The sequence below is a fragment of the Falco cherrug genome, chromosome 3 (genome assembly GCF_023634085.1).
Source record: "Falco cherrug isolate bFalChe1 chromosome 3, bFalChe1.pri, whole genome shotgun sequence".
Taxonomy (NCBI): Eukaryota; Metazoa; Chordata; class Aves; order Falconiformes; family Falconidae; genus Falco; species Falco cherrug.
In genome coordinates, this window is record NC_073699.1 from 112693853 (window position 1) to 112707582 (window position 13730).

General features: G+C 47.4%; 2 protein-coding genes across 2 annotated transcripts; both read left to right on the forward strand.

Annotated features, from left to right (window-relative positions):
• LOC129735561 (natriuretic peptides A-like) lies at window positions 1-690 on the forward strand. Its single transcript, XM_055704404.1, has 3 exons — window positions 1-111; window positions 240-540; window positions 665-690. The coding sequence occupies exons 1-3, from the start codon at window positions 1-3 to the stop codon at window positions 688-690; spliced, it is 438 nt and encodes a 145-aa protein (XP_055560379.1).
• A 2650-nt stretch (window positions 691-3340) lies between these two features.
• Window positions 3341-13717, forward strand: LOC102053285 (natriuretic peptides A). Its single transcript, XM_027802315.2, has 2 exons — window positions 3341-5099; window positions 6623-13717. The coding sequence occupies exons 1-2, from the start codon at window positions 4980-4982 to the stop codon at window positions 6938-6940; spliced, it is 438 nt and encodes a 145-aa protein (XP_027658116.1). The 5' UTR covers window positions 3341-4979; the 3' UTR covers window positions 6941-13717.
• The last annotated feature ends 13 nt before the right edge of the window (window positions 13718-13730 follow it).

Below are 13730 nucleotides of genomic sequence, written 5' to 3' on the forward strand. Positions count from 1 at the left end.
ATGCAGCTCCCGGCTCTGTGCTGCGGGGCCTCGCTGCTGCTGCTCGCCCTGCCATGGGCTGGAGCACAGCCGGCCGGCGGCGAGCGCGGTGCGGAGCTGCTGTCCCTGCAGGTACCGGGGCCGGGGCGGGCCGGGGCGCCGGGGCGGCCACCCCCGTCCCGCCGGGGCGAAGCGGGCAGGAGCGGGGCTCGGGTCCCCCCGCCGCGGCCCTCGCCCCTCCCCTCTCCCTCCCTCCCCAGGAGCTGCTGGAGGCGCTGGGGCAGCTCCGGGAGGAGGAGGAAGAGGGGGAACCGGGCTTGGAAGACGAGCCGGTGGCCGGGGCTGAAGACGGCGGCTCGGAGCGGGACGCCCCGGGGGCGGGGAGCAGCCCGCCCGGTGTCCCGCTCCCGGTGCCCAGCCCTCGCCAGCCGGCGGAGGGGCAGAGCCCGTGGAGGAGCCTCCTCTCCTCCCACAGGCGGAGACACTTCTCGGGCTGCTTCGGGACGAGGATGGAGCGGATCGGCGCGCAGACGGCGCTGGGCTGCAGCCAGCACAACGCCCGTAGGTGCCGGGTGAGGGCCGACGGCGCCGGGCAGCGGGGGCGGAGCGGGGCGGCCGGGGCAGCCGCTGCCCCCGGCTGAAGGCTCCAGCGCGGCCCCAGCAGCGCTCTGCCCTTCTCGCCCAGGTTTCTGGAGGAGAGGGAGAAGCTGAGGCCGGGACGGGCTCCCCCGCGGTTCCTGCTCCTCCAGGCCGGTGTCCAGCAGCCAGGCTGCCCGCAGCCCCCGCGGCGGTGGGGTACAGAGCAATAAACTTTTCTACAAAGCCTGCATTGCCTTTTGCGAGTGTTTTTACGGTCACGGCATAGCACACGGACAGGAGATACAGCAATCCCCTCCAGAGCGCTCCTCTCCCTCTGCCCTCAGGGCTCGGTCCCGACCCTGGCCAGAGCGTCCCACCGGGTTGGACAAGCCTTTGCCGGAGGGTCGCAGCATCAGGAAGGATGGTTGTCCTTCCAGGACAACGAGCAGAGAGTGCTGCACTGAAAAGGCACTGCCAGGCACCGATGCCTTGTCTGGGCCCGTGGCAGTGAGCAGGGATGCCTCTCCCGACGGCTTCACTACTGCGAGCTGTGAATCCTCCAGGAGGTGGGCACCGGGCCTGGGGTTAATCACATCCCTGTCCGGGGCCAGCCCGCCGGTCGCAGCGCCGGAGCTGGGCGGCGCGGGGGCCCGGACGGACGGGAAGGCAGCGGATGCCGGGAACCGGAGGCTTCAGCACCCGGGACAGACGCCGGTCGCCCCGCACGCGCAGCGCCGCCCCCCGCCTGCCCAGGGCCCGGGCCCGGCGCGCAGCCCCCCCGGCCCGGCGCAGCCCCCCAGGGCCCAGCGCAGCCCCCCCTCCCCCCCGGCCCGGCGCAGCCCCCCCACCCCCGGCCTCCCCGGCACAGGGAGCCCCGAGGCGGCAGAGGGGCTCACGGCACCGCCTGGCACCCAGCTCCGACGGGGCGCTGCCTGTGCCAGACCTGGGGAGCCCGGCAAAGCAAGGGAGAGTATCACAGAGATAATGTATCACCATCAGCGGGAGAAACAACCCATGTTTGGGATGACCGTAAGCTTCCCCCCCATGGAAAAAGTGAGGCACCACTCAGCCATCAACTGCAGCACGGCCTGTCCTATGATCTCGGTGCTGCATGCCCCGCACCGGACATCATGACATTTTCCTGTTTCCCACACCAACAGCCTTGTCTCCTCATTTCCTTCTTTAACCGAATTGCAAGGCAGAGAAAGAGAGCTTGAGTGGGCTACAGCACAGTCTTGTCGAAGGGTTTAGTCACTGGGAGATGAAAGGAACCCAAATCCAGCCTTTTCCTCAGAACAGGACTACCAAGGCTGCTTAGACTCAGCTACACCCTAGCACTCTCCAGCTGCAAAATGGCAAGAGCAGAATGGATACCACTGGAAGGATGTGCAGCATGTAGTGGCATCAGTTAGGACAGATCTATCAGCAGAAGGAATCCACATGACACTAGCACCTAAGCTTACAGTCCTTAACCTTACACAGCTGAAAACTAAGGACATCTCATGACAGCGCTGGGAAAGGGGCAACATCACCCTCAGCTCCATCCACGTACCATCCCCCTGCTCACAGGGTTCCATGCACAGGGCTGCCAGCAGCACCCGTGGTGCTCTCACTCTCTGCTCTGAGCAACCATACCCATACCGGGGAAATGTGCCAACTTCCAAACTCTAAAACCACTCGCAGTATGCTTTTTATAAGAACCTGCTGCGCTGCTAAGGCTCCCAACAGGGGTTTCACTAGGCAAATGGCCAGTGCCTGGATCTTGACTATTCATTGCTGGGCCATAAAGCCTGAAGTTCTTATTAATCTTGCCAGAGTGATGATATTGAAACCCCACAAGCAAACAAACAAGTAAGCTTTATGGCTTCAACAGTGATGAGCTGAGTTCTGACATTTTTACACTCCATTTGCTCTGGCAGAACTGTGAGATGGATAACAGAGGGCAGAATTTTGCTTTGAAAATACGGTAGCTGCTGTGACTGTCAGCCATTTTATCCCATATACATACTTCCATACATACAACGTGAAATAGTGGACAAAAATCTCCCCATCTTAGAAAAGCATTGCCAAGGCTGAAAGCAGACACCTACACCTCATTTATCTGCTGTAGAATATGGAAGATGGAAAAGGAACAAACCAGTGAAAGAAAGGAGTGTCTCTGGGTCCAGGTTATTGAATGCAATCCTAGAATATTACATTGTTTCACAGGGACAGGTCACTCAAAGCTAAATATTTTACGCCTATGACTGATACCATGTTCCTCAATTTCTTGCAGCTGGGTTTGTGCCCCAGAGGTTGCTTTACAGATGTGCTGAGCTATCAGGCAAAACACAGACCAAATGACAGAGAACATTTTTGCACAGAGACAGCACTAGAGAATACTTAATGGGGGGAGGGGAGGGGGTATGAAAGCAAAGAAACAAAAATTAAAATAATAACAGATCCTAGGTATTTTAAATTGGACACTCAATATTAATGAATAATTCTGAATTATTTTCTCACAGCGTCACAGTTTACAAACTGGTTATGCCCTGACACAAACACACACATACACACACCCAAGAGCAGCATTAAGATAATACTTGTAACTAAGTAGTGAATTATACTGACACTGCAGTATGGAGTGTTAATTAAAAAAAAAAACCAACAAACCTATCAGGATCTTAGTTCTTTCTTATAACACAAAAGAAGGATGTGTTGAGACATACAATAATACAGAAAATGAGTAATGCCTCCATGTACTGAAAAAAGAAAGCATTAGTGAAAAAAAGGGAGTGCTCTTATAATAAAGGGCTTCATCAGAACACATGCAGAGTTGGGCTGACTTCAGGCTATATTAGGAAAAAGTAGCCTTTGAGCTTGACTTCACAACCTTGAGAATGTCCTTTCTAGTATAATTTTGGTAGCTGATCACGTGAACAGCGTGTGCACACATTTGTACACAAACACCATGTTAATTTAAGACGTAAGAAATATTTTATTGTTCTATTCTTATTAAGAAACTGTACTCAGGAGATTCTTTCAAGATTTATATTCATGTTAAAAGTCAACAAATTATTACTAGACTGACATATTCAACATGCTCATATATTAATTCTTGTTTCAATTTAGAATAATAAGAAATGTTAGGAAAATGCAGGGTAAGCAATACACTTGACTATTTAGAACTCTTCTGCAGTTCTGTAAAAACAATTTTTAGTTGCACTATACGCACAAAGGCAATGCTGGAAGAGGAATTTGCAGGAAATCTGCATTTTTGTTATTTCTCATTTAAGCATAGGCAGTTGTTAGCTAATCGTGAAAACTTCAGCTCTCAAAGAAACAAATAAATACTTTTAAATATACTAAACGAAACATTTAATTTTAACCCCTCCCAAAACACCCATATACACAAATTTGTTCATTCTTCCTTGGGGCCAAATTCTGATACCTTTGCTGAATAACAATGAAAACCATCTATCTAAAGTTCTCGCCGAGCAAGTTGCTTTCTTGTATGACGGTACAAGAAGATTATTCCTGAATCTGATAATCTCTTCTTTAAATTTTATTGATATGGGGGCAAGTCTTACCATCGATGTTTAAAGAAATCCCATTGATTTAAATGTTTAGCTGTTAATAAAGGCTAGTGTTTTTCAACGGTGCCGAAGTTGTCGAGGGGGCTGGAGGTACTTGATGTCCCTGCGGAGTCAGTCTAGAAGTTACCGTCTGTATTGAGGTGCAGATCAGGGCGCCTCTGTTGTTGGCAACATACAAAGTCTCAACGGTGATACCACCTCAACAGAAACGGGAAAAGAGAAGTGTCCCAAACCTGGGATTTTCAGCACACTCCACGGTATGTGGTGGCTGTGCGTATTCCATATCTAGAAGGAAAGTGTGCACAACAACTTAGGTGTCCTAGAAGTAGATATATCTTCAGCCTTTACTCTTCATCAAAGACTCATCTGAAAAGCCTATTGTTTTTTTTCTGTAAAAGGCAATTTCCCTGTGGAAAGCTGCTCACTGAGCAGAGTTTAAAGCAGTTTCAGGGTCATTTCCCATCTCCGTAAATCTGACCATAGGGGTCTCTTGAAAGAAAATCGCTAAGAATTTCCAACTGGACTATGTAATCACAGCGCCTGGTATCAAGAGGAGGGGGAGTGACATGAAATCACTGACTTGTGACATACATTCCTCAGCAACAGCAGCTGCTGCCTAATGACAGCTAATAAAGGGAATCTTCCCTTGACAGAGCTGCATGCCTGCAGTGGGACTGGAATGTGCCCCAGATAAATCCACTGATAACCTAGGAAGCAGAGATCACACCCAAAGAGTATAAAAGACAAGCTTTGGAAGAGAGAGGATACAACAAGGAAGAGAGAGACCTGAAGAAACATCTCAGAAGAGACAGCTTGAACCTTCCTATTCCCAACAAGCCCAGCGCCATGGACACTAAAGGCTCATTTTCCTGCGGCTTCTTCTTGCTGCTGCTCATCCAACTTCAGTCCAGCAGAGCCAACCCTATTTACAGCCTCAGCCCTGCCAAAGAACTGGCCAGCATGGAGGTGAGGACTCTCTCCTTTTGCAAGGTTAAAGTTTTGGGGTGCTTAGCAGAGTGTGAGGTGGCGTTTTTGCCTTTCTTTCGCATGATCGGATAGCCACATCAGTGATCACATGCCAGGTACAAAGTCTCAGTTCCTCACAGGGGTTCAAAGAAGCTCTATAGAGCAATATCCTCTAGTGTTCACTTGATCTCCTGGGTAGCAGTGGGAAACAAAATTCTGATGTTGTGGGATGTCTGCTTTGGGGTTTCAGTTCTTTTTCTCTTAAAGATTGACATTCCTGAGAGTAAAGTCCCAGAGAGGGAAAAAATCATCTCAGTAGCTCTATAAGAACAAATAGAAAACTTTCAGGTGGGCTCCTGTTTACCCCACTAAATGGCAGGAACAGTGAAGCAGGACGGCTTCTAGCTTTGCGGATTTAAGAGAACTAACTGGCTGCATGTGCATGGGAGATGAGGTGAAGTGGAGCATGCAAAGTCAAGCTTTTAGAAAAGTTGCTAGAGGAATAGTATGATCATTAAGTGTGACTCAACCAGAAAAGCTTCTAAAAGTATGAAATTACCAGGTGCATATTTTAATGAATTGTAGAGGACATCCACTGTTGCAGGACTAATACAAGCTTAAGACTCAGTCTTGCAAGGTGAAGTCTGAAAGATCAAACCTTTCCTCGGACTGGTACCAGTGACACGGCATCAGATCCTGCAAACAAACTGCTTAAGATGATTAGGACAGTGTCAGCCAAAGCTAAAACTGCCCCACACCTCTAGGCTGTTTTCAGCAGCTAGCTGAGAAGAGTGGCTTCCAAATGCATTCACTGTCAAGCAAGCCATAAGGCTCACTCCTCTTCACCCTACTTCTAGAGATGGACAATTAGATTCTTCTAACTGGTTGAGCTGCCCTTGAGGAGGTTACCTGTTCCCTGTTACACAAAGCTTTAAAAATTACAGAAAATGGCACCCAGGAAGAAGTCATATAGCAGACATAAATTTAGCGTACAGCTATTTTCAGGGATATGGATGTTACTTTAAGGAGCATCAATCCTGCAACTCCAGGGGCAGAGCTTCTCCAAGTAACGTCCATTGAAATAGCCAAGGGTGACAAACAAGCAGATGGTCTTAGCCAAAAGAAAGAAGAGAAAAACAACTGCTGGCAAGTAGCATTGCAGGCAACTGCTGAGAACATGGGAGTGGACTATGGGTTCAGAGGTACTTTGGGTACCATTGGCAGGTTGAGTTGTATTTCCCTGTGCAACTTGGACCTTGCTTTTTTTTCCTCTGCCAAGAGCTCTTCTAACCTTGCTTAGTGGCAAGCAGCTGCATTCAGCTCTCAGCTAGAGCTACTCATAGGTGGAATTAATTTGAACAGGGATTTATTGCAGAGGAAAGAGCTCAAGTACCACCAGCAACCCTGATGGTCTCCCTAGGGCTGGCTATGGGACCATTGATGAATTCAGAACTGGGTGACTGGAAGAGCTAGCAAATTACCACAAAACCAGAAGTTTCATGAAATTAATCCTTCTCTTGTAGGCTCTGCTGGAGAGACTGGAGGATAAGTTTGCAATGATTGAAGCCCTGGAGTCCAATCCTGACCTGCAAGAGCCCAAACCCCAGGAGGAGATCTCACCAGAATTCATAGATGATAGTGATGACCAGAAAGCTGAAGCTAGGCTAGCACCCATCACCCCTGTGTCCTACAGGGACTCCTTCCTCAAGAGACTGAGGGGACTGCAGATGCCCAGGATGATGAGAGATTCTGGCTGCTTTGGGAGGAGAATTGATAGAATCGGCTCCCTGAGTGGAATGGGTTGCAATGGTGAGTCCCGGCTAAGCCATTTCACTGAATAGAACAGACTGCATCTGCGTCGTGTGACAAGGGAGGAGCAGGTTCTCTTTTAAAGCCTTATTAAGACACAGTACAAGAAAGAATTTTAACCTAGTATTTAAGCTAGTACTGTTTTTTCAAAAGAAAACCTGCATCTATTGATTTGCTAGGTAAAAGCACTGCTGTCAACAGTTGCTTATACTGAGAGAAAAACAGATTCTAGTAACACTTCTTTCATGTTTGGCTTGCAGGTTCCAGGAAGAATTAGGACAACCTCCCTAGCCCCTACTCTGAAGAATGCTTCACAGTACCCGTTCCTCCCAAGATGAAAGCCGGATGCTTTCTACGCTCTTCAACAGAAAGTTATTCCTATTTTTATTTATTTATTTATTTATTTATTTGATGTTTTTTAAAGAACATTTCTTACTCTAGCACCAAGAGACCATCTTTAAATAAAACTAACACGTTAGACATCTATGCTGGACCTCTCTCCTGTCTGTTCCATTAAAATTTCTTGTATTTTCCTACAGTCAAAAGCCTATGTTTTATTGGTACTCCAGTACCCACAAGGCTGGATCAATCTTACACGAGACGGAGAAAATATGAACTTGGTAGAAATGAAAACGAGTTTTTCACTGTTTTTTCCCCCTGCACTAAGAAATTATAACAGATTAGCAGGAAAAAAGCTTGCTCAACATTGAAAGACTAACATGAGTCCTCCTCTAGACAGTGTTTCAGTAACAAGAGAGTCCTTTTGCTGCTATAGATTATTCAGTCAAGGAAACTGCCACAAATCCCTCACGTAAGCAAAATTTACATGAAAAGAAATAAGAAAAATCAGAACACTCCACAAATTTCAAAGGGAGAACAACTCCACAACCAAAGGGAGGAAAGGGAATTCACTGTATATGCTTTCTAGCACTAACCAAATAAAGGTTACAAGCATCAACAGAAAGATACATTAACTGTGTCTTGTCTCACTCTGCATGTGGCTGAGGTGCCAATCCCCAGTGTTTCCTGATGGATCCTCAATGGGCTGGAATCCTATCACGGTATTTCTCATGTGACGGCAGATGGGATCACTCCGTAATTGGAGTAAGCAGCTTGTACATAACATTTATCACTTTCTGGGTACAGCCCTTCATAAAGTTGTTCTGAACACGGCTAACAGGAACACTGCAAGTCTGATACAGGTTTCCTATAAACCTTTGTAGCTAGGTTTCACAACTATGATCTGAATCTGGTCCAAACCTCATTCTCTCCCCAACCCCAAATAGGGTTATATTGCCAAGACCACATCCAGTTAGCACCCCAAGGACCACAAATTCCCAAATCGCCACAGCAATGGCATTGAGCCCAGGCTCAACGCAACTGTCCTGTGATTGCACATACCACTAGAAACTACATTATTTTGCACATCTAATTTTAGGTCTTGTTCCCAGTGCCCATTACTCAAGTACCCTGGAAAGCTCGTTCAAGGCCTAAGAACACAGCAGCGCCAGGACAGGCTCAGCTGCAGCAGAAGTCTAATTATGACTTGGCTTATGCATATGCACACAGGGAGAGGAACAGTACTTGGTCACAATAGGCTATGGGGAGGCAGATGTGCCAGAGCCATGACAGCTGCTGACAACAGCTCTCAGCAACCACAGCCACAGTGAAACTGTAAGTCTGAGTGCTGAATGGCACACCACTCCTGCACAGGCCTGTTTACAGCCAAGGCTGCTGTACCCACTTTAACAGAGCTTATGTCACACATCACATTTCTGACAAGCTGCCCTCCCAGTCACTCCCTGTGCTGCTGATATGGCCTCTGAGAGGAACCTGCATGCTACCCACCACTCTGGGCCTTGTGATTCCTCCCTAGGAAGAAGAGCAGAAGCCCACTCTGAGGGAATAATTTTGCTCCACTCTGATGTGAAACAACAGCTAGTGTGGTACAAATCACATGTCACAGCCTCTCCTGCAGCAGCACCAGCCAAAGATAAAACACTCTGTGCAACAGTGCCCACACAGGTTTCCCTGGCAGGAGAATTGATTCACAGGTCAAGACTCCCAGCAGCTACCATGAGTCATCTCTGCAGTGAAAAGCTACAGTGACTTTGCATTTACTCAAGAGATGGTTTCACAAATCCAGGTGGTGTGAAGTCACCCTTTGGGAAGCCTTCATGAGGACAATGAGGCTTTGTTTTCTCCAACAGGCTGTGCAAACAGCCCTGCAGTCTCCTGTTTCCTGCTGCAGCAAGACAGGAACACAAACATGGATCCTTCCACACTAGCAATGGGCAACAGCCTGACTTCCCATGTGCTGCTATGAAGGACAGTAAAAACAGTCCTCGTACTGTAATAATAACAGCCCTTGCTGGAGCCAAATTTTACCCGGTCAAGCAAAACTTGTATAGACACTGTAAATTGTCCCTCCCTGTCTGCCCCTCAAGGCACAGAACACTAATTAGTTCAGTGGAATGTGCTAAAAATGGCAAGAAGAGTTGGTGCTGCCTGACCCAAAGCCAGGTGGGTCCAGTATTAACAGCAAGCCAGTTCCGGGTGGAACAAGTCTGTATTGGCTTGCAGACAGCATGTTAATAGACCCTGTGGTCTGGGAGAACCTAATTGAGTCGGCAATCTAGGAAAAAAGCATCTCTGTGGCTGGATTTTTACTGCTACTCCCATAAACACACTGAGCTGTAAAGCTGCCCCAGGGAAATCTCACAGTCAGGTCAGAATAGGACTTCACACAGAAACAAGCAATTGCAAAAGCTGAATGAGAGAAACCTAGTCCCAATCGGCTGTACAGACAAGGAGCATCACCCCCAAGAACAAGCAAAGCTACCACTGTTGCTGTGAGAGCTGGATCAGAGAGAGCAGGGAACAGTCTTTGGAACAGTCAGTCCCAAACAAGCACTCAGCCAAAAGCAGCCCACTGCTTATGGAGAAAGCAAGGACATCTGAAAGCTAAATATCTTTCCAGAGCTGCATTAATTGCCTTCTAAAGAGGGTACAGAAATCCTGTGGCCAAGAGGGTTCCTATAGAAAACAGAGTCCTGAAATCCTGCCCTCCCTGTCAGGCATCAGAGTACTTTATAAACCTTAATCAACCCCCACAACACAGCATCTAAGATGCATGCAAGTGCTATCATGCTCATTGTGCAAAGGAAGAACTATCCCAGTGGGATCAGAGAAGGACCAGGCTAACACTCTCCACCCAGCTCTAATGACATTTGCCACCTCCTGCAATGCCAGACTTCATACTTCCTAATAGCTTCTGGCAGTAATGCTGACTGGCAGCACGTAATTCAGCAGCTTTCTTTCCTTTGAACTTTGAAATACAATAATCACACTAGCATGCTTCATGCACACCGTAAGGCAGGAGCCTCAGATGGAAAGGTGGTCTGGCTGGTGTGGGTTTTTTTGTAAATTAGATTTGAGGGTTTCTTTCCCCCCTCAGACATGGCACTATCCCTTTCCAGCTTCCCACTAGATGACACGTTTCACAGAAATCCCAGTCTGCAGGCAAGAAAGCCAAGAGGAGCTGTCACCACTGCTTTGTTTCTCTACGAAATCATACATGAAGTATAGGACACGTCCTCCGCTGCTGCAGAGAGGTGTGGAGCTGTGCCAATTTGCATAACAATCTGGCCATATCCATCTTGCTTGACTTACTTTCACTGAAGCTTGGCCCCCAAAGGCCTCGGCTGATTGACATCTACTCGATAAGCGTGTTGCAGTCATCCTAGGCAGCAACTCTTTACAGATGATAGTACGCTGGCTCCATGCCCAAAGACAGAGGCTACCAGCAGTATGATCATACAGCTAGCAGAAAGCCTCTTGACAGCTCTGCCATGCTGAGAACAGCCTCTCCCCAAGTCTCTCACATGCTCACCCAGAGGTACAGCTCCCATTAGATGGTTGGCACCCAGTTGTCCAACACTTGCCTTAATTTTTACACTCAAGAAAGAAAAGTCCAGAGGCATTGCTGAGAAATAAGGAAGGGGGATCTTTTCCTGTGCTTTTGTCACACCTTTGAGCTGTGAAACATCTTGGAACAAATCAAGAACATTTCTTGCAGCAGATGTCCCTGTGCTGTCATTCCCTGCTGGAACTGAACCATTGCCACTCCAGTGACAGCTGCTATGGACAAAAGACTTTAAAAGGGAATCTTCTGCTGGCTGAAATCCCCAATTCCTTACTACAGCAAGTGATAGAATGCAGTGGGCTTTGTTCTTTGAGTCTTATTCCTGCTGTGGTTGCAAACATAAAGAAGAAAGGTCTCAAGATCAGTCTCATAGTGAGAAGGAAAACATCAGAGCAAAACAAAAAGGCAGAAAGAAATTGTGACCACAGGATGGGCTCTTGTACTTCACTGCTGGCAACCAAAACCCACTGCTGCCTTTTGGTCCTTTTCAGTTATGGCCTGTAACAGTTTCTGAGGCCAGCCTTCCCATCATCCTATCTGAATGAAATGAAAGGAATTACTTCGACTGGAGTTCCTAGCTCAAAGAATCCTGAGCACATTAGTCCCCCTCTAAGCAGTTGTAACCACAGAGGGAGGAAGGAAGATTTGTAAGACCTTCCCCCTACCTTCCCATCTCCTGAATGCCCTCTTGGAAAACCAGCAGAATCCTGTATAGAAAAAGAAGCAGAACTGGGAGAAGGGAAAATTTTAAGAAAGTCAAAGGTAGTGAGAAGGCAGCTAGGGCCAGGCCTGCAATGCTGGGAAATGGGAAGAAGCAAAAGAAAGGTAAAAATCAATGTGTAAATTCAACCATCCCACAGTGATACTTTCTAGTATAAGCACTAAGGAGCTGTTGGGGGAGTCAGCAAGGGTCTCAGGGTTGTCCTGTCTTTTCTGTTAGTCAGGAGTTCTCCAACACAGTACTGTTTTTTGTGTTCATCTATTCAGACTGGTATATGTGGGTTCCAGTCTCCTGCTCCTAGATGCTTAAGAATCACTAAAATGTGTGTTAAACCATACATGGCCCATACAGTGACTCATGCTTTTATTTCTGCCTGTTTATTTCTGTTTTGAAACAGACTGGAGAAAGGGACATCCTGCTTACTTTTAAGCGTCTAAACCTCACAGACTGATACCCCTTACTTCCCAGACGGTGGTGGAACTCACTGCCGTCTCATTCCAGCTATGAACAAGCTTTTTCGCACACTGCATGTGAAAAGCTACAGTGGAAGCTGAAGACACTGCGTGTATCCCATGGCCGCTGAAAAGCGCTTCAGCACCCTGGACAAGAAGAGCAGCTTCATTCTCTCATCTTACACGCAAGCACAGCCAAAGCTCGGGGCAGCCATCCACTGTTTCTTCCTGTGCATGCTGCACGGTACACACCTGTATGTGTATGCAGACGTGCTAAAGTAGGCAGCTTGTACCCTGCCAGCAAAGCAAAACAAAAATAATAAAAAAAATATCTCACTCGACAACACCCAAGTTCTTCTGCCAGATGCACAGTTTACAGGTACAGCGATCATGACACATGGTTGGGTTTACTGAGTCTGTAAACCTCAGAAGAAAGAGATTTTAATCTAAACATGCAGTTTGTTGCTTTAAGCATAAATGTATTACACAGCTTTTCTAGTAACCACCCCTATCACCCACGATAAAAATGCAAGACAAACCACCATTTGTAACTATTTTTGATCTCTCCCTCTTGGCAAGAAACTTTACTGCTTTTATTCTCTGCATTAGGAATGACCTTGCATATAATCTTGACAACCAAAGCAGCCCTAAAGCTAGGTTAAAACCAAGTGTCTGTACCTGCATCAGTCCAGCTGGCTGCTTTAGTAGGTTTGGCTGCAAGAAAATTGCCATTACACCAAATTGTCAAGCTATCTCTGTAACCATGGACACAGCTCTTCCACCCTCTTTTTTCAGGGGTAGGAGGTGAGAAAGTAGATGAAAGACCAGACAGTCTATTATCTCCTTTGCTGTTACGCTAAAGTGGCAGTTGATGTACCTCAATTTTAGGAAAGAGATTCTTCTCTCATTCCCTCCTACACTACTGGATTTAAGCCTTTAGGCAGGAGCAGAACTCGAGCGGAGTTTTCCCCCGCTCTTTTCTCCTGACGACTCTCTTTACCCCGATTCCTTGCTAGGAGCACAGCTTAAGACCACCATGGCACTACTTACTTAGCTCCCAAACACAGACATTCTGCCATCCCCTCCCATCAGACGGTTTTATCTATTTCAGGCTCTCCCTATCATTATGTACACACCAAGCGAGAGACTGAGGGCAGGAGCCAGATAAGCAGCTAGCTAACTTCATATTCGAGTACATCAGAGTGCCCTGTACAACACTGCTACCTGATCCAGAAAAACAGCACAAACGTGGAAAAGCAGTGAGTTTTTTGGGTCAGATATTTCTGCAGTGTTCAAAGACTGTACTTAGATTTTTGGCCTGTAAGCATGTGATGGAAGTTCAAAAATTGTCACAAGTTCTTTCCTGTAAGGTAGACAGCAGGATAAGGCAGGAAAGATAGCCACAAACTAAATAAAAGCTAAAGATGGAATTAACGATTTTTCACATCCTGGAGAAGTTATCTGTAAAACGTGAGGTGCAATACTGCACTCAAAGCCTTTCATTCACTTACTGGGAAGGAGGGGAAAAGCAAGAGTTCTTAGGTAAGAAAAGCAGCCTCTAGCACAATGTGCACAATTCAGCTCATTATCAAGCAGTTGGTAATTCCCTCTTTTAAACAGCTGTTGTGAGAGAACAGTGGTCACGGCCTGAAGGATTACACCCGTGCCTATCTTTGCCCTGCCTCAGAGCACCTTCTGCACAAACTGTTAGATCCAGACAGCTC

Coding starts and splice junctions, on each gene's coding strand:
- LOC102053285 (XM_027802315.2), top strand. CDS start 4,980: ATGGACACTAAAGGCTCATTTTCCTGCGGCTTCTTCTTGCTGCTGCTC. Junction 5,100..6,622: donor AAGAACTGGCCAGCATGGAG/GTGAGGACTCTC, acceptor CTTCTCTTGTAG/GCTCTGCTGGAGAGACTGGA.
- LOC129735561 (XM_055704404.1), top strand. CDS start 1: ATGCAGCTCCCGGCTCTGTGCTGCGGGGCCTCGCTGCTGCTGCTCGCC. Junction 112..239: donor CGGAGCTGCTGTCCCTGCAG/GTACCGGGGCCG, acceptor CTCCCTCCCCAG/GAGCTGCTGGAGGCGCTGGG. Junction 541..664: donor CTGCAGCCAGCACAACGCCC/GTAGGTGCCGGG, acceptor CTTCTCGCCCAG/GTTTCTGGAGGAGAGGGAGA.